The following is a 21929-nucleotide window of genomic DNA, read 5'->3' on the forward strand; positions in this document are numbered from 1 at the left end:
TTACTTAGGGAGTGAAAGGAAAAATAAGATGAAATTTGGGAGTGGTATGTAATATTTCTTTAGTTGGGAGCGTTCCCAACCAAAGGGTGATAGTTAGGAGTATTTATATCCCAATAATCCTTTATTTAAAGAAATAGACACTTAATAAATTTAATAACATAATTTAAATGTTTCTATTTAATTAAAACTTATTTTTAAATTCAATAATCTTTTATTTATAGAAACAGACACTCAAATGTATAGGGGGTGCTTGATGTCTTTATAAAACCCTTTTGGATGCCCTATTTAAATGTAATGATGTGTGGTGTGGTACCGTCCCGTGTGTATCCCGTGTGCGGGCCCAGGTATCATCTAAATTCTCAAATAAAGTAATTTTCAACATAAAAGTATGATGGTATTCAACCCATACCTAAATTTAAGCGAAGATTATGAAAATAGTCTAAAATATTAGAGAGATTCTGAAAATAGTTTAAAAAATTTTCATATTCCATAAATAGTCAACGTAATTCTATCGACGTCGATAAGTTTGAATAAAGTTGAAAAAATCCGATGGTTTTCAAAGATCCAATATCAAGCTGTCAAGTGTCCCACTACCCACCTACCCCCGATGGTTTTCCAATGAAATCCATCTGGACCGATAATTTTGAAATGAAAATCATCTCCCATGAAAACCATCTCCAAAAATCATGAAAATCCGTATTTTTTTTGAAAGTGGAGATGATGGTGCATGTTTTTTTGAAAATTATCTTCGAAGACGAAATTCATTTGAAATTCATCGGCTCACATGAATTTCAAAAAAACACGGATTTTCATGATTTTAGAGATGGTTTTCATGGGAGATGGTTTTCATTCCAAAATTATCAATCCAGATGAATTTCATTAGAAAACCATCGGGGGTAGGTGGGTAGGCAGCTTGGTATTGGATCTTTGAAAACCATCAGATTTTTTCAACTTTTTTCAAACTTATCGGCGCCGATAGAATTACTTGGACTATTTATTGAATATGAAAATTTCTTGGACTATTTTCAGAATCCCTCTCCTATTTTGAACTATTTTCAGAATTTTCCCTAAATTTAAACCACCAAATATGCTGTTACTCAATATTTCTTTATTATATTTTATAATCGTGATTTTTTACAAAATAACATTTCCACATGTCAAGCACGGATTTTTTTTATATCATATAATTTAATTAAAAAAAACATTTCTACAAAACAAGCTAGATTTTTATGTGCAATACCATACAACTATAATCTAACTTAAACTAAATACCTTGAAGAAATATTATTCTATATGGCAAGCACGGTTTCTATTGTATGGCAAACAACTAGTTCGAATAACATCAGAGTTTCACGTATGTAAATGAATTAGATTATAACACTATACGCGACTGGAGGACTTTAGCAATGCCATCACTTTTGGGTTGAATTCTAAAGTTAGTGGCAATCTAAATTCCGATGATATCGATGACAGGATAAACCTCAAGTCTCTACATGGATTGCACCTATAGCATAATACGAGGAGCTCTAAAGTTTGTTTATGCTTTAATAGATACATTTTATAAGATATTTAACTAGCACAACGAAATTTAATATATACACGAAAAGTGTGATTAACATATAGAAATTGTAATAAAAAGTAAAAAAGGTGTAATAATGTGAAGAATATGTACCTAAAAACAACCTCCACTAGATGAGTTCCACTCACGAAGAAAATGACATGCTAGATTAGATAGATATTGGGTGAAGATAGAAGCGGTACCATATTTGTACTACTTTTGTAAGGTATTATTGTTATTTCATTTTCATCCAAGACTTTCTCTCTCATCTAGTTTTATGTGATGTATAAAAATAATATAACAAGTGCTTTAAGTTACTTATTTTTTTCTTTACCAACGTTCGAAACAACCTCGATACAAGAATAAGTTTTCATGTAATGGGATGTTAGTGTTCATATTAATTATGGTGTTACAGGTCTGACTCATCTAAAAATCCTTTTAAGGAGGAAACCTAACACTATAAAAAAAACAACACCTTAAATCAAGTTTCAAACATAAAACCTTAAGATCCTAAATCATAACCATCATCCATTCACCCTCATGTCATTCAGAGGGTCAATTACAAGTACATTTATTTACTTATAGAATCACTGTATTTTAAATAATAGAAATTATTTTCATTATAATTAATTTAGTTTAAACTTAATGCAACTACTGTTAAAGCCTTGCTGCTGCTGCTGTTGTCGTTGTCTTTACTTCAACAGTGGTATGTAAGAGCTATTTACTTCGTAGTGAGGACCTTTTGCTGCTGAATATTTTTTCCTAAAATACCCATTAGATTAAGCATTGCAAATTTGTGAAGGCAAATTATAAATTCTACCTTTTGTATATTTGTATATATTAATTCCACCTTTAAAAATCCATGTTAATGGTCCAATCTTTAGACTATTTTTTTCTCAATGGAAAAACGCTTAAACATCGTTAAGGTTTTTTTTTTCGAATTTGAAACCGATGTTTTAGGGTTTATGATCGAAAGAAAGTTACGAGCTGACTTATATAAAACTTATTTCGAAACGGTGATCCAAATGATAGAACATTGTTTCAATTCAGGTGTTTGAATTTCCAATTAACAAAAATCAAGCAATTTGAATCATTGTTTAGAGATAAGTTTTGCATCAGTCGACTCATATCTTTCTTTCGATCAAAAATCTAAAATATCGGTTTGAAATTCGGAAAAACATTAACGGGGTTAAGTATTTTTTAACGGATGTCCATTGAGAGAAAAATAGTGGAAATGTTGGGTCGTTAGTAGGGATTTTTAAAGGTGAGATTATTATCTGCCAATATATAAAAGAGCAGATTATTTGTTTTTAATTTGCCATTTTAAATAGGTCGATAATCCTCTCTGTTTTTAAGCTCTTAAGTTCTAACTGGGCTTCAAACGGGCTTAAATTTGTTCCAAACACATTACTCTTAAGTTAAAACACATTTAGAAGGCCCAAACAATATAATTTCTTAAAAAGCACAAAACTAATCAATTACGTTAATATTTTTTCCTCTTCGTTTCTGTTTTCTATTATTTTAAAATCATCATTTTTAAGTGAAGCATTATTTAGATACCCTATTTGAATGCAAGGACTAGGAATGTATATTTATGTATGTAACAATGTGGCATTTGATTTGTGAATCCAGCCTTTCCGTGTGTATTTCGTGTGTTGTGGGTGTGGGGGGTGGGTTGTGGTGTTATAGTAATATAAGTATCACATAAATTCTTTAGGAATTTAGATTTAACTCTAAAAAATGAATTAATGTTATTTAATAATGAAGAAACGCGGGTCAAACCTGAGTATGACAGGCGTTTTTCTCAGGAGATGGGTGTTCGGGCCAATGAATCCGAACAATAACAAGGAAGATATGCAAAACTAACAACATCCTGGTACATTTTACACGCAGCTGTCATGGTGGTCCCATTTTGTATCTTTATGGGTATGTGGCGCCTCCTAGTTTAACCCATCTTGCAGCTTAATCTGGTGGTGGCACTAGTCGTCCTTTTTTTCTTGTGACTGAGCGTTGCTCTTTGTCTTTAGTTTGGTGTACATGACCTGTGTCTGGCCCAGGTCAGGGTCCATATCTCTTCAAATAATGTCACAAAATAAATATGATACGACAATAACCTTGGGTTGTTTTATGTGATTAAGTTAATTAAAAAAGATCATGTTAGGGTTGAATCGCTAACTTTATTCACTTAAATAGATATGTTCAGGTGGAATTAGGGATGAGCATTTTGTCCCAGATACCTGTACCGATTTAGCCTATCCGGTACAGGTATTGGTACTCATTTTTGTTGAATTATTGGTACAGGTACGGTTGGGTACAGGTATGTGTACGGTACGGGTACGTTTGGTAATTTGTACTTGTTTATAGGGGTTTAATTGAGATTCTTCATATTTAATATATAAAAAAAAATTCTCCAAACATGTTATTATTGAACGAGTACCAAATGTTTCTTCAATATTAAATAATTAACATCCAAGACGCGAACCAACGAACAAATCACTTAAAGTCGGCGACCGAGTTAGGGTTCTTCAATACTATCTTATCATTAGATCGGCGACCAATTTGGTACTTGTACTAATTTGGTACCCGCCACGTACCTGTGCAAGTACCGATACCCGGACTAATTCAAGTTGTTTGTTACTCGTACTGGTACCGATTTCAAGATCGTCGAAGATTTGGAAATAAAAAAGCAAAGTGGTACAAAAACGACTACCGTGCCGAAATACCCGTACCCATACCATACCGAAAAAATTGGCACGAGTATTGATACATGCTTTTATTGATTTTTGGTACGGGTACAGATACGGGTATGGATACAAGTACTGTCTCAAACTCATCCCTAAATGCTATTAGAATATAAATATAATGATCTGTCAACCTATTTGAAACTGAAAAGTAAAATAAAGTATGTAAGTTTGACTCGGGGACTTGCAAATTCGTCTAATTCAAATATAACTCGTGTTGCACAACAACTTGACTGCAATTCATTATAACACGGTTGGAATAATTGTGTAACACGAGTTATATTTGAATTAGACGAATTTAAATGTGTACAACTTAATATTTGTTAGTTTTCAGTTATTGCATACGTTTGGGGGAAAAGTCTCAATATAAGTTGATATGCATTAAAAGATTTGAAAGAGAGAAAAATATTTGAGAAAAGTAGTAACAAATATACATCATAACCTATAGAAAATGACATAATGAAAGTGTAAATTGACATGAAGAAAGAATATAAACCTGAAAACAACCTCCACTAGGTAAATTGCACCCACTTAAGAAAATGACACCTTTTGGTGGTACCATCTTTGTACTACTTTTGTAAGGTATGACCTCTGCTCTTTATTCTTTTTTTTTTCCTTATACTATAAAATTATATCAAATTTAACTTATTAAATATATATTGTTTTTATAATCATCATTAAAAAATACTTTATTATTACCTTTTTCTTTTGATTTCGTCATAATAATCACTTGATATTTGCAATTCTTTTATAAACAACCTGATATCTATAATGCTATTAATTTTTCCCGTACAAAGGACATTTATAAATTTGGTTGATAATTACATATTATTTTGTTATTATTATTTATAAAATTTAAAATGACGAATACTGCTGTATATATTGTATTGTGTTTAAAAAAAAACTGTTAGACTAATAATATATATTGGGCTCCAAATGGGTCCAAGTCAAATTCTTATTCTTAAGGCCCAAACAAAACAATCACAAAAAGATGGTATTCAAGGACTGAAAGTCGAAAGCACACACTCGGAGGTGAATCTGTATCCGAAACAAACCATTGATCTATCCATTTCTACCGGTTTTACTTGATTACAAAATATCCGTTACGTGCACTCCGATTGCTATCAGGTGGCAATGCATGTTTGTGTACATTTGAAACGTTAAGCTATCATAATAATAAAAAAAAAATAGAAATGAATACCAAACCACTTTTTGTCTACATATCTTTATCTTAAATATATATAAACGAAACCTTCCTAAATTCTTTCAAACAACCAAATTGTTTTATTTGTAAATGAAGACTTCTCAGCATTTGACCCGAATTCACGGGTATGAGTCTCATCAAACCCAGATAGCTCTTAAACGGGTTATAACATTTTATTATATTAAAAATTAATCTTATTAAATATTTGATATGAAAATCCTATAAAATAGGGATAGACTAAAAATTAATATCCGTTTTTTTTTTAAAAGATATTATTTATAATTAAGAAACAATTTTATAGTAAAAAAAAAGCGGGTCATGGGTCTTACCAAACCTAGATAACTTTTAAATCGGGTTATAACATCTTATTTATTTCTGAAACCCTTTCATTATCAAATCCTAAGTATATTATTAACTTACTTACAATAAATAAAATTAAAATTCTAAAAAATATATAAATATTAGAAACGAATAATGTAAACAACCCCGTAATACAGGGGATAAAATCTAGTAACTAGATAAAATAATCCGATTATATAAAGGTGAAATAAAATAATAAATCGAAAGATATAAATTAAATAAACTAACAAAAATTAACATTAGCAATGTGCGTCATTTAATAAGCTTTTAAAGAATACAGAAAATCAAGAAAGTACTGTTTCAATCTCGTGCATAAAACCAAAAACTGACCAAAAAAGCCCGAACCCAAAAAATATCCAACATTATAATTCTATGTTTTATTATTATTATTATTAATATTATTTATTATTACTTTTTTTAAACTAAACTTTCGCTTCAGTTTTTGTTTTTGCGTGTATTTAAAACCGACAAAACCAAACCAAATTTACGAATTTTTATTTTTATTTTCAAATTTCTAACAACTTATAAAATTTAATAAATATTGTAACAAATTTTCTTTTTAATAAATATTATGTAGTGGCATGAAACCTGAGGTTTTCAATGAAGACCCAAGTTCGATCCACATTTACAACACTTTGGGGAACGCATGGGTGGCTTAATGAAAAAGTATAATGGATACTTGGAGGCGTTTGAGGGTTCCGTGCAATGTTTTAAAAACCGGTATATTATTCGTACCGAATTGGACTAAAAAATGGTACAACCGGTTGAACCGGGAGGTTCAACCGGTTTTATAGTTTACCTTATGATTTCATATAAATGCAACTTTAACTCAAAAAAAAAACAAAAAAATACATATTTCCATAATAAAACATCATTCAAAAGTTAATCCATATTCAAAAAATAATACAAAAGCACTTGATTTCAAACAAAGTTCGTTTAAAATAAATTTTCACAATAGATTTATGTCATCAGAGTGTTGTATGCATCGAGTTCATGATCGCTTAAAAGATGAAATTCACTCTCATCGCCATCCTCATCAACAAGGAGTATAAGTACTTTCATTTCCTCCAATAATAAATAAGAAGTTTTAGTTACATATAATCATAATATACAAAAATTACATAAAATAAGTAACATGCACAAAAAAATGACCTTGAAATATAAAAAATCTTTTAGGGTTTTAAACCGGTTTACCGGTATAAACCGGGTTTTTATGAAAACCGGCCGGTTTGATGTTACATAAAACCGCTCAAATATACTTATATACCGGATACAAAATATCGGGCTGCTCACCGAAATCCGGTTCAACCGGTTGAAACGGCCGGTTTAAACCGGTTTTTAAAACACTGGTTCCGTACGGCTGGGTTGGGCCAGCTGGCAGTGACCTTTCACCATCAGATCACCTCGTATGAAGTACAAAGACAATTCTTTGTTTGTCGGTGTTAAAAAAAATGTTGTTGAATATTGTTAACCAAATAAATAGTGCTTCTATATAAACCTGGGAAGTCCGGCCCAAGGCAAAAAGAGAAATCTACCAAGTACCAATAAACATAGTGGTGATTAGTAGTGGTTTACTTGCAAAGAGTATAATGGATAATGAGAATTAGTAAAGAGTTTTAGAATAGAAGGGGAGGTGCTCAGTTTAATAATGATAAAAACTTTTGTGGTGTTGATGGAGTAGCCGCAACACTGGTGGAGGTTGCGGCATCGGTGATGAAGTGGCAGCGGCAACCATCATGGAGTGGTGCAGGCACAGCGAATAGGTGGCGGAAAAATAAACAATGACACGGTTTGAATAAGCTCAAATTAACCAGCTGTCTAATTTGAGGCAACCCATATACAACTTATATTTACCCAAATCAACCCATCCTTTAAAGATCGCTACATATAGATATCTACATGCTATATGAAGCACATTCACTTATGTAGTTATCTTAATCTCATAACAAGTTATGTGTAAATTTCAACTCGTTTACTTATTCACTTGGATCGTGTTTTACCTTGTTACAAGTCATGTCATAACATTTAACTAAAAACAAAGCAAGTTCAATGCACCAAAACCACCCTAAGTAAACGAGTCAAATAACTAGTTCCAATCCTAACCTATTAGGTAAATTTAAAGACAAAATCTGAAGCCAAGTTTTCAGATGTTTTATTTGTTAAATAAACGCAAAAGGTCTAAAATCAAAATGCAGTACAAAAAAAAATAGTTTTCTAAAGCAGATGTCTATTAGTTTTACCAGGAAGCAAATGGTGTATGCAACATAAAGTAAAATCTTCAACCAGAGAAATCAGCCCACTGACATGGACCTTGCGAGTCAACCCTTGACCTTGCGAGTCAACACACGCTTAGTATACCACACACCATTCCTCTCACCACTCATCTGACTCTTCGCAGCAATCACACACGGGTCAACCTTTTGACCTTTACTATCCATCTCACTTTGAAGCTTCCGCCTTCTCATTCGATTCTCAACGCGCAACGCCTTCAAAGCCGACACTCGTTTCGCCATTTCAAATGCTTGCGAAAAGTTCCAAATCCTAACTGTACCCTCTTCGCCACCACATATTATCCGGTCCGCACCAATCCCAACACAAAACAAACTCCCACCCGACCCGTGCAACATCCTTTGTGGTGGTTCCATATTCTTACGATCTAAATCACGTTTTTTAATAACCTTAATCGAATCACATCTTATATTCTTCAACAACCTTCTAACATCAATAAGCGAAAGCTTCCCGTCACTGGAAGCAGAAACGAGCCATGGAAACTCAAACGAAAGCGAATAAACCGGACCTGTGTGTGGACCCCACGTTGCCAGCTGGCGAACCGAACCACACGTATGACTAACAATCTCAAACATATGTATAGCACCATCTTCACCACCAGTGAAGATAAAATTACCAGTGTGACTTCTAGCTAACGAATACGCGTTACCGACATGCGCGTCTTTAATAACATTAAGAAGTTTAAAACTATTAGTTTCCCAAATATACACATCAGAACCAGAAGTGCTAACTACAGTATCATCATGTGGGACCAGACTCCACACCCAATCATTATGCATCAAAACATTCACGCACTCGAGTGACACGCGGTCCCACACGCGTACCGTCATGTCCCACGACCCGCTGTAGCATCTCGAACAATCCAGCCCAACACATGTTATCGGGCCTTGATGTTCCCAAACGCGGAACTCGGTGTTCTGGTTTTGTGGTCCCTTAATGTTAAACAAATGCGGGTGACCCTCTTTGGCTCGCCACCCGTGTATAAACCCGTCCGACCCGCCAGCAATCAACAGTTTAGAATCGGCTGCAACGGCCCGTATTGTGCAACCAAGAGGTCGAGACAATGCGATTGAATAACCATCTTCAATATCCCACAATCGGATAACCGAGTCGTAACCAGAAGTTATTACAATCTTTCTCGAAAGCAAAACGAAAAGAGTGCGAACAGGGTCCGTGTGCCCATACATCGTATCAATCGTGTACCGGCCCATAAACGTTTTGCTACGAAACTCGCGTTCGACAAACAAGGATTTCCACGAGTTTGCATTTGAAGACTCGGGACTTGGAGCAGCGGGGGGGGGGGGCCCATCTCTCGCAGTAAAACTGCTTCCAAACGTGGTGATCGGAGGCGATTCGGTACAAGGAGGGGCTGACACAGGAAACAACCCCGAGCTCCTTTGGATCAAGACAGTTGAAAATCTCGGATATTAACGCGGGGGGAAGGTCTGCAATTGTTCTATGGTCGTTCAACAAGCAGGCACCAATGGGTAACTTTGCAAAATGTCTGGGGTTTGCAAGTTTTTCCAGATGAAACAACAATTTGGTTAGGTTTAGCTTCTTCTGAATTCTTATCTGTATTGACTTTGGATTCAAATGCCATAAAATATCCTCTCGAATCCTACACAAAAATTGTATGATGATGACAATTTCAGGGGGATTATTTGATAATTAAACGATTATTGTTATTATCTCAAACCTGAGTACTTGGATGGTACAAATATACGAAGACACAAAAATAATGAATTTGAATGGGGAAATTTACCTGCGAAAGAAAAGATCTAGGGTTTTGACGGAAGAAGAAGAAGAATGGCGACGAGAGAGAGAGAGAGAGGATCCAAAGGGAAATATTATTATTATTATTATTATTATTAATTAAAGGGAGACAATATTATATCATGAATAGATCCATCCGAGTCGCTAACAAAAGGGAGATGGGTCATTTGATTTGAGTTGTAAAAACTAAAAGGTGAATAATTGAAATTAATCAATTTTCTTGTTTTAACCCTATACGGAGACAAGTAGTAGTCCAAACCCGCTATTCGGACTTCCTGTCTAAATCTTCATTTATCTCCGATACCACTTGAGATAAACCTCGCTAGTAAATTAATTAATTAATTAAGTTTTTTAATCAAATTTTTTTTGCATCAAATATTGAAATCTTTTTACTGTTAGAAATAAAATAAATAATAACAAATTCAAGGATCAACAATTATTATTATTTCCTTTATTGGAAGATAACAACAATACAAACAATAAACACTCTTTGAATCCCTTGAATTCCATTGTAAAAACATGGTAGCAGAGCAGCGTTTATGGTCTTAGGATCAACCTGCTCGAACCGCTCATCATCTACCATTATCAAACCATATTCAACTTTGTCAAACCATACTTCAGATTCCTTCATTCTCAAACTTTTTGCTGCAATAAACAACCATGTCCGGGAACAACAATAACGAGGATTTCACATTACGAATCACCAACCTACTCAAGAATGGTCTCAATGGCCAAAACCAACCTCAAAAACAAAATATTTCCGATAACTTGAAAATTAGTCTCAAGCTAAACAGTCAAAACTATGCCCTATGGGCTCGAATGATTCGAGTCGCTACCGGGGGGAAATAAAAATCTCTTTTGAGCCACTTACCATGATACCCGACACCACCAGAACCTACTGATGAAGCGTATGAACAATGGGAACAAAATGACTTGGTCGTGTTCTCTTGGTTGATATAGAATATTGAACCCGCTCTTGAAAGCAACCTAACCGAATTTCCCGCAACCAAAACTTTGTGGGATGCATTGGCAGGTACTTACAGTAGCGGGAAAGACAAGTTGCAAACGTTTGATTTACAACTAAAAGCAAACGGGTTTAAACAAAATGGAACACCTCTAGAAGACCTCTGGATTATTATGCAAGGTGTGTGGGGAGAAATCGAAAGACGAGATTCCAACCCCATGACATGCACAACCAACATCGGAACCTATAATAAAATCCGGTCAGAACAAAAACTCTTTCAATTCCTTAATGCCCTTGACGATACCATCAATGCGAAATCCTCTGATGTGACCCGTTACCCTCGGCAGAGAGTGCCTCGCAGCTGTTCGAAAAGAGATGGTGCATCAAGGCATACTAGGAAACCTCATAGACAGTTCATCATCTCAAAACGGGGTGGTGGCAGGATTGGTTGCCAACGGGTCGAACGAATCAGAAGAACTAGGCCTAGGGTTTCTGTCAAAGGGGTTACAAGAGTTCAAATACTTCATCATCCCGGATTGATAAGACAAAATTGAAGTGTAGCCATTGCGGGATGTCAAAACATACGCTTCAAACTTGTTGGCTTCCCTGAATGGTGGAACAGCGGGCACAAGAAAAAGAATAAAAAAGGTGCAAAGGCGGCTGTCTCCGTTGGCAACCCAAAAACTAGTACCGCCGGAATCAATAACAACCAAAGTGGCTTCGGTGGTATAGCTTCTGCCAATGAAGAAAGTTCCATGGAGCTGTCCGGTTCAGAGAACAATCGTTAAAGTGGTAACGGGTTTGAGAGAATACCCTCAAACCCTTGTATTTGTAATAATGTTTTTATTGACCCCACAGTTCAAAAACTGCTTAATTTAGCCCCTGAAGAAAATAACAATTTCTTAAAAACACTCTCAAGAATATGATTTTATAAATAAAACCCCTAGAGATTCCATTAATACTAGTAAAAACCTTAAAGAACCTATTATTTTTGACATAGGCCGAAAATGTAAAAATTATATCTCAGAAGTCTCTAGAGATTTTGTTTTTCACGAAAATAACCTAAATGGGGAGAAGTTAATATGGTTGGAATCAATAAAATTTTTTTAATAAATCATAGATTTTTTACTGTGGTGCTACCGGCACAATGATCTTCAAATTATCTGATATAATTTCAAATTCTAAACAAAAAATTAACTACATAAAAACCACGAATGGGGGAGTGGTTCCCGTAAAAGGAGGAGGAACCATTGAAATTTCACATACGTTAAAACTTTCAAATTGTCTTTATGTTCCATCTTTATCACATAAACTCTTGTCTATTAGTCATGTGACAAAAGAATTAAATTGCTCCTTTTAATGCACCCGACCTTCTGTATATTATAGGATATCAGGACGAGAGCGATTATTGGGCGTAACACTGAACACCACGAATTATACTATGTGGAAGAAGTGACTCAACATGCTACTGTGATGCTTACGCATGGAACTATCAATAGAGAAGCGCGGTTGTGGCATAGGAGATTAAGGCACCCATTACATCTTTTATATTCAAAGTCATAGGCATACCTTTAAATCCAATAATATGAGGGTTAATGTACCTTTTTCCCTTGTCCATTCGGATGTATGGGGACCGGCAAAAGTTTCTTGGAGGTCAAAATTTTCGTTTTTTTGTTCTGCTTGTTGATGATTGCACTCGTATGACATGGATTTATTTTCTAAAACATAAATCTAAAGTTTTTGATAAATTTACTATGTTTTATGCAATGATACAAACACAATTTAAAACCAATATCCAAATTCTTTGATCCGATAATGGTGGAGAGTTCGTAAATGATTCAATGAAACAGTTCTGTCAAACAAAAGGAACAATTCACCAAACATCGTGCTCTCACACTCCTGAACAAAATGGCATAGTCGAACGAAAGAATCGTATCCTCTTAGAAATAACTCGTGCCTTAGTAATTGAATCTCAAGGGCCGACGTCGTTTTGGCCTAAAGCCCTCGCCACTGCTACATATTTTCTCAATCGACTGCCTATAAAAGCCCTTGACCTAAAAAACCATCTTCAGGCTTTTTCAGAATTTACTAACCTACCGCCCACCTTTACATTACAACCGCGCATATTTGGATGCTCCGTCTTTGTCCACATACCCAAAGGCGTCGATCCCTGTGCCGAGAAGTGTGCATTTGTAGGCTATGGCGTCAATCAAAATGGGTAGCGCTATACTACAACCCAAAAACCCGTCATATGACGCTACCATGAACTGTCACTTCCTTGAAACCGAGTTCTTTTATCCCGCTAAAGTCAGTGGTAAGGGAGAGAAGGAACATGACACACTAAGTTGGGTAAAATGAGTTCCAAAATGAGCCCCATCTCCCGAAGAAGTTAATCACAATACCGAGGATGAGTCACCAACTCCACACTAATTTGGTGGATCAACAATCAGTGCTATAATCCAAGTACCTCCCAACCTAATGCCCGAGGTAAGTAATTTTTAAATATCTGAAAATCAACGAATTAAGGATCTCATGAAAATATTGATATAACTAACAACCATGAGATTGAAGTAAAACAAGCAGTGCAGGTGGAAAAAGAAGAACCCGTACAAGAAGAAACAAGATAAGAAGAAACAGCCAAGAGATATGTTCTCCCGCCAAGAGTCAATAGAAGAATTCCTGCAAAGAGATACTCACCAGATAAACAATCCAAATATTCCAGATATTCCATAGCTAACATAGCAGAAGCAAACCTATCTAAAAAAGTTAAGGTTTCTAACGCTTCTCTATACGTTAAACAAATTCCAAACTTTGTGGAACAAGCTTTAGGATCAAAGAACTGGAAGGGGCTATGGAAACTGAGATGAAAGCACTTATTAAAAATGATACACGGGAAATATGTGATCGTCCAATAGGAAAGAAACCCGTAGGATGTCGATGGGTCTTCACAATTAAACATAAACCAGATGAAACCATTGAAAGGTACAAAGCAAGGTTGGTGGCTAAAGGCTATACTCAAACGTATGAAATTGACTACCAAGAAACATTCTCTCCGGTAGCCAAGATTAACACCTTTTTCTCCATAGCTGCAAATGAAGGATTGTCTCTTCACCAATTTGATGTTAAGAATGCCTTTCTTCATGGAGAATTAAAAGAAGAAGCATATATGGAAGTCCCGCCAGGGTTCACGGAAAATTTCAAAGCAAAGGAAGCCTGTCGCTTAAAAAAAAACTATCTGCGGGCTGAAACAATCCCCTGGAGCTTGGTTCGGTAGATTCACCCTAACAATGAAGGGATATGGATTTCGTCAAAGCAATTCTGATCATACTATCTTCCTTAAAAACAGAGGTAACCTTGTAACTTGTTTAATCATATATGTTGATGACATGATCATTACAGGGAACGATGATGAAGAAATGAAGACGTTGAAAGTAAATTTGTTTAAAGAATTCGAAATGAAGGACCTAGGCAGGCTTACGTACTTTCTGGGAATTGAAGTACTAAGATCTAAAAAGGGTATTTTTACATGTCAAAAAAATATATTCTTAACATTTTAGCCGAGACAGGAATGATCGACTGCAAACTGGCCGATATGTGAATAATGGTTATCATAAACTCTATATGGAAGAAGGAGGTGAACTAACAGAAAAAGAAAGATAACAACGCTTGGTAGAAAAATTAATATATCTCTCGCATACTCGTCCAGATATCGCATATGTTGTGGGAGTAGTCAACAAATTTATGCATCAACCTCAAGACACTCACATGGAAGCAGTATGGAGAATTATCAGATATCTCAAAGGGACAACTGGCCGCGGGGTTCTCTTCCAACCAAATAAGCACCTAGAAGTTCAAGTGTATACTGATGCAGACTGGGTAGGGGACAATGATGATGGAAGATCAACATCGTGTTATTTCACTTTAATTGGTGGAAATTTAGTTACATGGAGAAGTAAAAAAGCAGAAGGTTGTTGCATTATCTAGTGCTGAAGCGGAATTTAGAGGAATTGCATGGGGCGTTACAGAGGTTCTATGGATACGTAAACTGATGACAGAAATTGGTTTTCGCCGAACCGAAGCTAGTAGAATCATGTGTGGCAACAAAGCCGCAATACAAATTTCAAAAATTTCAGTCCAACACAATCGTACAAAGCATGTGGAAGTCGATAGAAACATCATCAAAGAAAAACTTGAATCCGAAATTATAGAGTTACCATTGTCCGATCAGAAGACCAATTAGCAAATATATTAACAAAGACCGTCAACGAGAGAATATTCAGCAATTGTCTTAGCATGTTGAGTATCGGAAACCCTACTACTCAACTTGAGAGAAAGTGTTAGAAAATAAAATAAATAATAACAAATTCAAGGATTAGCAATTACCATCATTTCCTTTATTGGAGGATAACACAACAATACAAACAATAAACAATCTTTGAATCCCTTGAATTCCATTGTGAAAACATTTATAAGTTTAAAACATGATATATGACATCGTGTTCATTGTTATTATCTAATTAGTATATTTAAGAACATGTTAATAGTTTCGTGAGTTGACATTAAATAAGCAATTGGCTGGATGGTTGTGGTGTTTACTTTGGAAGATGTGGCTCGTTTGTTACCCCTGTTCGAGTCCATGCTATATTGCTATTGCACATATTTGGTTTTTTGTTCTAAAATTTTTTATTGCATGTGCTATTAATTATTTGTTACCCCTTTTCGAGTCCATGCTATTGCAGATATTTGGTTTTTTGTTTTAAATTTTTTATTGCATGTACCATTAATTCTGTCTTTCAACATTAGTATATATGCGATGAATGCATAGTTTTGGTGCAGTTGCCATCATTGAAGCCACACAAATGAGAATAAGCCAAAAAGAAAGTTAAGGTCATGAATCGGGTCGAAGATATTTTATGGTTATCAGTTTGGGGATGGATATTGTTTTAGTTCAAGTATTGTAATGAACATAACAAAAACCGACTGAAGTCTCATAGATTCACTGCAATTTCTTTTAATTCTAGTACCGTACCGAAAACCGATTTTTTAGTTCAGGTATCATAACGAACGCGGCGGAAACCAACCACATTTGCGTAGAATGACCACCTTAACGCCCTGGATCGACAACGACCGGGCTTTACCAACACTCGAGTTTTACCGATTGATGCCGCCCCATTGCTCTACCTTGTTTTTTATAATTTTTTTTGTTCTATTTTTGGTTTTAGCTTCGGTACATAACGCACGCTTGAGTTTTACTGATCTGCCCCGGTGCAACGCGCCGGGTAAAACGCTAGTTTTTAATAGGAAGGAAAATAGAATATTGAGATATTTTATCATATTCCATTGGTTAACGCAAGCAAATACTTTGGTTAAACATTGCCAACAAACTAAACAACACAATTGTACTTAACACTCGTAACCAGAAGCTGAGTTGTGCTAGTGCCGTTATGTTGGATCTATGTGTTCCAAACATAACACATAATAATTTCTATTCTCAAACGAATCATTGATGTCCTATTTTCTTGTATTCTTCTTCATTCGATGATCCAAAGTAGTAAGTACCACTATCACAAGGGTTTACGTATGTTTGTATTCCATCACCTCTGACCAAGTCACCATCAACAGACACAAAGTGCACTCTTGTGTTATAGACGATATTTTTGACAAGGATGACAGGTAATCAATTTATGAAATAGCATAGACATTTTGGTGACAAACACATAAACTAGGCTACCGACGAAAGAAAAACAGAGCTAAATGATATTACTAATAACTAGGTTATTGTCCCGTGTAACATACGAGTGAAAAATATAGAAAATGTTAAATATACATATATGAATTACATAATGAACAATATAATTTTATAATTACATAATGAATATTAATGAATGGGTAATTGCATATTTCCTAAAATACATATATTAGTAATAATAATTTGTATTTATATTTTAAAAGAAATCAAAATCAAAGGTTGTAAATTTATACCTATTAAGAAAAAAGAGAGGGGTTAATATGAAATCATCTTAGTCAACTAGGTTTTCTTTTAATGATATAGTTAGATACTCATATTTAAATACAAATAATAACCAAATTAATAGTCAAAAATGGTTTGTTTATTGTTATACACATTCAATGTAATTAATTGATATAGTCAAACCTCTCTTTTTAGAATCTTATTCCACAATTTGATTATATTGGAGGACTGTCTATGTATATCCAAATCAATATATTCAATGAAAAGCAATCTTGAAGGTTTACATGGTATTAGTCACATTTGATGATCCAATCTTCCCTATGTGAACAATGCAATGATTTATCTATGTCCGTCCTCGTCTGTTACTCTACATACCTTACTTACCAAGTTCGGGATGCCCTAGAAGTTGCATATGTCACACCCTCAATTCATGACTAACAGAGTTTTACCGGGAGTCGTGTGACATACCAGGATCTAGCCACATGTCATATAGAACAACCATTTAATAGATTAAAAGTATCATTTAACCAACTCATTTATATGAGTAAATACCATTTCGGTGTAAGCTACAATTTTGGAAGCGTAAAACAATTACAAGTTGTAAATAACTAGTTCATAGTTAAATTCCCACACCACAATTCATGTAACCAAAACAAGCTTGGTTGTTTGATAAAACCCATGAAACCATAATGTAATCCTAACTCCTAGTGCACATCTCAGTGACCTGAGAAAGACATGTTAAAAAGGCTCAACACAACGGTTGGTGAGTTCACAAGTTTGTAACTAAAAACCAGTTTTCAAAATGTGCAGATAAAGCAAATAAAGTTTTATCACTAGTTAATTATTCTAGATATCATGATACAATAGTGTGAGCTCCATCGTGACCGAAGTTGACATGTGTTCGTTTGTATGCCTCCCACCAAGCCTTAACAAAACTTGTCAATGTGTTTAGGCTAATGTTACACCCGCCCGATCTCTAGTCGAGTTTTAGCACTGGTGGGGTTTGTCAAACCCAGTAGTACTACTTAATATTGACTCGCCAGATAACCTTAGTTAACGATCCGATGTGTTTGAGGAATTTCAGCTAGTAATTGCACTAAGTATCCATGAGATAAAACAGTTTTACAATATCCAAAATGTTTATGCATGCTTTCTCCCCCATAAAGGAGTAAGTAAAAAAGAGTGGCCGTGAAACTCACCTGGAAAGCGTTCTAAGAACATAGTCAACTGCTAAGCAAGAAGTAACGTACAAGTATCCTAAAGGGCACAAGTACGTAAGTAATGTATAGTAGTTCCTAGAACCCTTAGTATCCAAACACTCCTATTGTTTTATAATGTTTGGCCAAATTTTGACTTTTTGTTGACTTTGTTCAAAGTTTGACTTTTTGTTGACCTTTAACCAAAAGGTCCAACCTTGTCGACCTTTGACCACAAGGTCCAACTTTGTTGATCGTTGACCAAAATGTTTGATTGAATTGACCATTTGACCAAATTTGATCGAGTTGACCCGACAACCCATTGGTGAATTATAACCAATTATACTAACTTATAATTGCTATGCGACATTTCTATTTATAGGTTGAGAAATCTAGCATGACATGAACGCATATTCGCTTTTCATGTAACCATTATGGTCTAGCCAAGCATTTACCATAACCTAGTTCAGCAAGTAAAACTAACCACTTAGTCAAAGTAATTTCTAATTGACAAATCAAGTTGTGATCATCTATCATAACAAATAATGTGCAATTGGTCATTAGACACAACAACCCTCACGTAACACAAAGATGAATTTTTCAAGGCAGATTTTAGGCTACAAAAACCTATTTTTCTACCTTATCAAAACAATGAATTAAATTATTAAAATTTTTCCACCTAAAGTTACAAGTATTAGGTACATCCCATATTTTTTTTTGTGATTTTCCAATGTACCAAAAAGATCACAAAATTCATACAAGACAGTAACCTATGTTCAGCTATTTTCATGAGTAACAAAAAGTAATACTCCATTCGTCCCACTGAAAGAGTCAACATTTCCCTTTTTGCTTGTCCCACTACAAATGTCCATTATTAAAATTTATTAGCCAATTTCCAAAAATACCCTTAAACACATACAAATAGGGGTGGCAAATGGGTTGGGTTGGGTCAAAACGGGTCATGGGTCGGAACGGGTTAGGGTCGAAACGGGTTAGGGCCGGAATGGGTCAACTAAAAAGAGGGTTGTTTTGGTTCGGGTCGGAACGGGTTAGGGTCAAAAGGTTTGGGTCAGAACGGGTCCGGGTCAGAATGGGTCAAGGTCCGAACAGGTTAAAACGGGTCGGATCGGTTTTTTTTTTTTTTTTTTTTTTTTTTTTTTTTTTTTTTTATGAACGAGGGTAAAGGCGCAAATGTTTTAGTTTTTTTACATTTTTCGTTTTTGATTTATATTTTGAGTTATGATTTTTTATTAATTTTTTAGCATTTTTTGGGAGGGGTTTTTACAATAAAAACCCCTCCCAAAAAATGCTAAAAAATTAATAAAAAAATCATAACTCAAAATATAAATCAAAAACGAAAAATGTAAAAAAACTAAAATGTTTGCGCCGTTGTCCTTGTTCTAAAAAAAACCCCTGAGAAATGAACTGAAACCGAAAGCCGACGGAAACGAACATAAACCTAAAACGAACCGAATTAATCAAAACCGAAAAAATCGATCTAAACGAAACTAAAAACTGAAAAAACAGACAACAACGAAACAAAAAGTCGAAAACGAATCCAAAACTGACCAAAAAGAAACAAAGGATACCGAAACCCAACCCGTCCAGTGCGAAAGCTCATGTCGGCTCGAAACCTAAACCGAACTCGTTCCAATCCAAAACCTGTTTCAACCCGAGCTTGCCACATTTCCTTAAGACACTAACCCAAATGGGCCCATTTATTTAAATTTGTCGACCCATTTTGACCCGAAAATAAGAAGATGGAATTTTAAGTGACCCATTTTGACCCATCTTATTAAAATCTATAACCCAAACCAACCCATATGATTTTTAAAACAACCCAAATTGACCCATTTGAAATGGTTTGGGTCAAGATTGTCACCCCTACATACAACTACCATTAATAAACAATACTTGTGGACCCACATGAATAAAAGGAATAAGACAAAACATTTTTCTTCTTTCAATTCTAAAAAATACGAGTACATACATTTTTACATCTTGTAACTTGATTTCATACATTAACATGACTACTTAGACAGAAAGTGAATGAGACAAAAGATTTTTCTTCTTCAATTTTTGTTATACATGCATTCTCTCAAAAGACTTTCTTATTGCTTCATGTTTTCTTCTTTTACATGCATTTCTTAATGATTCAAAGACGAAACTACTTCATTAATCAAATCGCTATCACACTCGATTTGCAACAGTAACCTTCCTTGACGTTCCAATTTACCTTTACCGATATGTGGTGTTTGATAATTGTTGCTACCATGCACCTTCATGATTTCTTTCATGCGTGTTTGTAGAGTCAAAAAGACATTGTTAAGCTCATGTGATGATATTTTGTCAAAGGAAGTTTGGATCGCATGAACCAATTCATCGATTGATCCCAAAACCTCTTGTTCCTGAAGTGACTGAATCGCGCGAAAAAACCCGAGATCTAACACATTTAAATCTGGGCTATTTGGTGGTTGAAAACGAAGTCGAATATCAAACCCACCTCGAGATGCTTCTTGAATAAATTGTTTATCGTCAATATTAATATGTGGTCACGCATTGCCTTGTTGAATAAATATTGGACCCATATCACCTTGTGGCCATTTATCCCTAATAGCCGGTATTACTTTATCGATTAACCACGACCTCGTTACTTCTTTAGTCACAGATAATATAGGCTTAGTCTCCATAGTCCCCGCAACACGATTCTTACTTGAACATTTTGCGGGTTCAAGTTTTGTGAAAGGAAAGATACCTATTTTTCCCAAGAAAATTTCATTACCCGACGTGTCGAATCTTGGTCGTGCACCCGCGGCTAGAAACATAACCTTTGTGATAAATTTTTTGGATTTACCTGTTCTTAGTGGCTCATCCTCACTAGGTACAAGGTAGTAACGTTTAGATGGTTTTGACATGTAAAACCATTTTTCATCAATGTGAACGATGTTAAACATATCATAAAATGAAGGATTAGACAAAGATGGAGTAATCATAGATAGACAAAATTCTAACCTTTTTTTTTATTCTCCTAGGTCAAAGTGGGCTTAATAGCATTCGTATGTGGTCCAAGTTCACCTTCTTTTATTCTTCTATGCAGAGTTGATTTTGAAACATTGAATGCTTTCGCAATTGATTGAATATTGGTTCGACGACGTAGTGGTATTTGTGCAACTTGATCGAAATTGATTTGAATCCTTTTTTGTTTAACTACATATGGTTTCCTTGAGAACACGTCAACCTCATATCCATGTAGTGCTTGAAATCTAGCTCGATGCCAAATGCGAATCACGGTGCGGGTAGATACAGAGAAATGTGATGCCACATCGCTTATAGATCCATATTTTAGTTTCCCATCAATGCTTTGCTGCAATAAGGCTTCATATATGGTTCGACATTGGGAATTAGTCAAGTTGGGTTTGGTGTTTGAGTTGGTAAAGATATCCATTATACGGAGTAAAGAAAATGAATATGAAAGCAAGCTTAGTGAAGTACTCTTAGCATTAATGCTCCAACAGACAAATGGGTTTATATACAATTGAAATGGTGAAAAAAAAGTTGGCGGTAAATTTGGATTTTTGTTTGGCGGTAGATATGGAGTCAAAATAAAAATACTTTGTAGGTTTATTTCTAAAAAGTTCAATAGTATAGTAAATCTCACAAAAATAGTTTTGTCGGTCAAATGGAAAGTGAGTGTCTCCAAAAGTTTTTACAAGTATTTGAATAAAAAGTTGTCAGAGTACAACTTAAGTGGGGCCAGAGAAATTTGTTTACATTTTTTACTTAATTGATATTTTCATATATATCAAGGGTATTATTGTCATTTACTAAGCAAAAAAAGCAATCATTTCATTCACCTTAAACTTTGTGTCTTTC

General features: G+C 34.9%; 2 protein-coding genes and 1 pseudogene across 2 annotated transcripts; 1 reads left to right on the top strand and 2 right to left on the bottom strand.

The window, feature by feature from the left end:
* Positions 1–8049: 8049 nt before the first annotated feature.
* On the bottom strand, positions 8050–13153 carry LOC143557892 (F-box/WD-40 repeat-containing protein At5g21040-like; annotated as a pseudogene).
* A 587-nt stretch (positions 13154–13740) lies between these two features.
* On the top strand, positions 13741–15129 carry LOC143557893 (uncharacterized). Its single transcript, XM_077046856.1, has 3 exons — positions 13741–14104; positions 14289–14386; positions 14830–15129. The coding sequence occupies exons 1-3, from the start codon at positions 13741–13743 to the stop codon at positions 15127–15129; spliced, it is 762 nt and encodes a 253-aa protein (XP_076902971.1).
* Positions 15130–20203: 5074 nt separating this feature from the next.
* LOC143557894 (uncharacterized) lies at positions 20204–21049 on the bottom strand. Its single transcript, XM_077046857.1, has 2 exons — positions 20650–21049; positions 20204–20568 (listed from the first exon to the last, which is right to left on the bottom strand). Exons 1-2 carry the CDS (start codon positions 21047–21049, stop codon positions 20204–20206), a joined length of 765 nt encoding a protein of 254 aa, XP_076902972.1.
* Positions 21050–21929: the final 880 nt, after the last annotated feature.

The sequence above is a fragment of the Bidens hawaiensis genome, unplaced genomic scaffold (genome assembly GCF_021521415.1).
Source record: "Bidens hawaiensis isolate Kalapana, Puna unplaced genomic scaffold, B.hawaiensis_p1.1 tig00019220_1, whole genome shotgun sequence".
Classification (NCBI taxonomy): domain Eukaryota; kingdom Viridiplantae; phylum Streptophyta; class Magnoliopsida; order Asterales; family Asteraceae; genus Bidens; species Bidens hawaiensis.

Excerpts from the sequence above, each read along its gene's own strand:
- LOC143557893 (XM_077046856.1), top strand. The coding sequence starts at position 13,741 with ATGGAAACTGAGATGAAAGCACTTATTAAAAATGATACACGGGAAATA. Across the intron at positions 14,105-14,288 it reads TTTCAAAGCAAAGGAAGCCT|GGAACGATGATGAAGAAATG; the intron begins GTCGCTTAAAAA and ends TGATCATTACAG. Across the intron at positions 14,387-14,829 it reads CGTACTTTCTGGGAATTGAA|TTACATGGAGAAGTAAAAAA; the intron begins GTACTAAGATCT and ends GTGGAAATTTAG.
- LOC143557894 (XM_077046857.1), bottom strand. The coding sequence starts at position 21,049 with ATGATTACTCCATCTTTGTCTAATCCTTCATTTTATGATATGTTTAAC. Across the intron at positions 20,569-20,649 it reads TAGGGATAAATGGCCACAAG|CATCTCGAGGTGGGTTTGAT; the intron begins GTGATATGGGTC and ends TTATTCAAGAAG.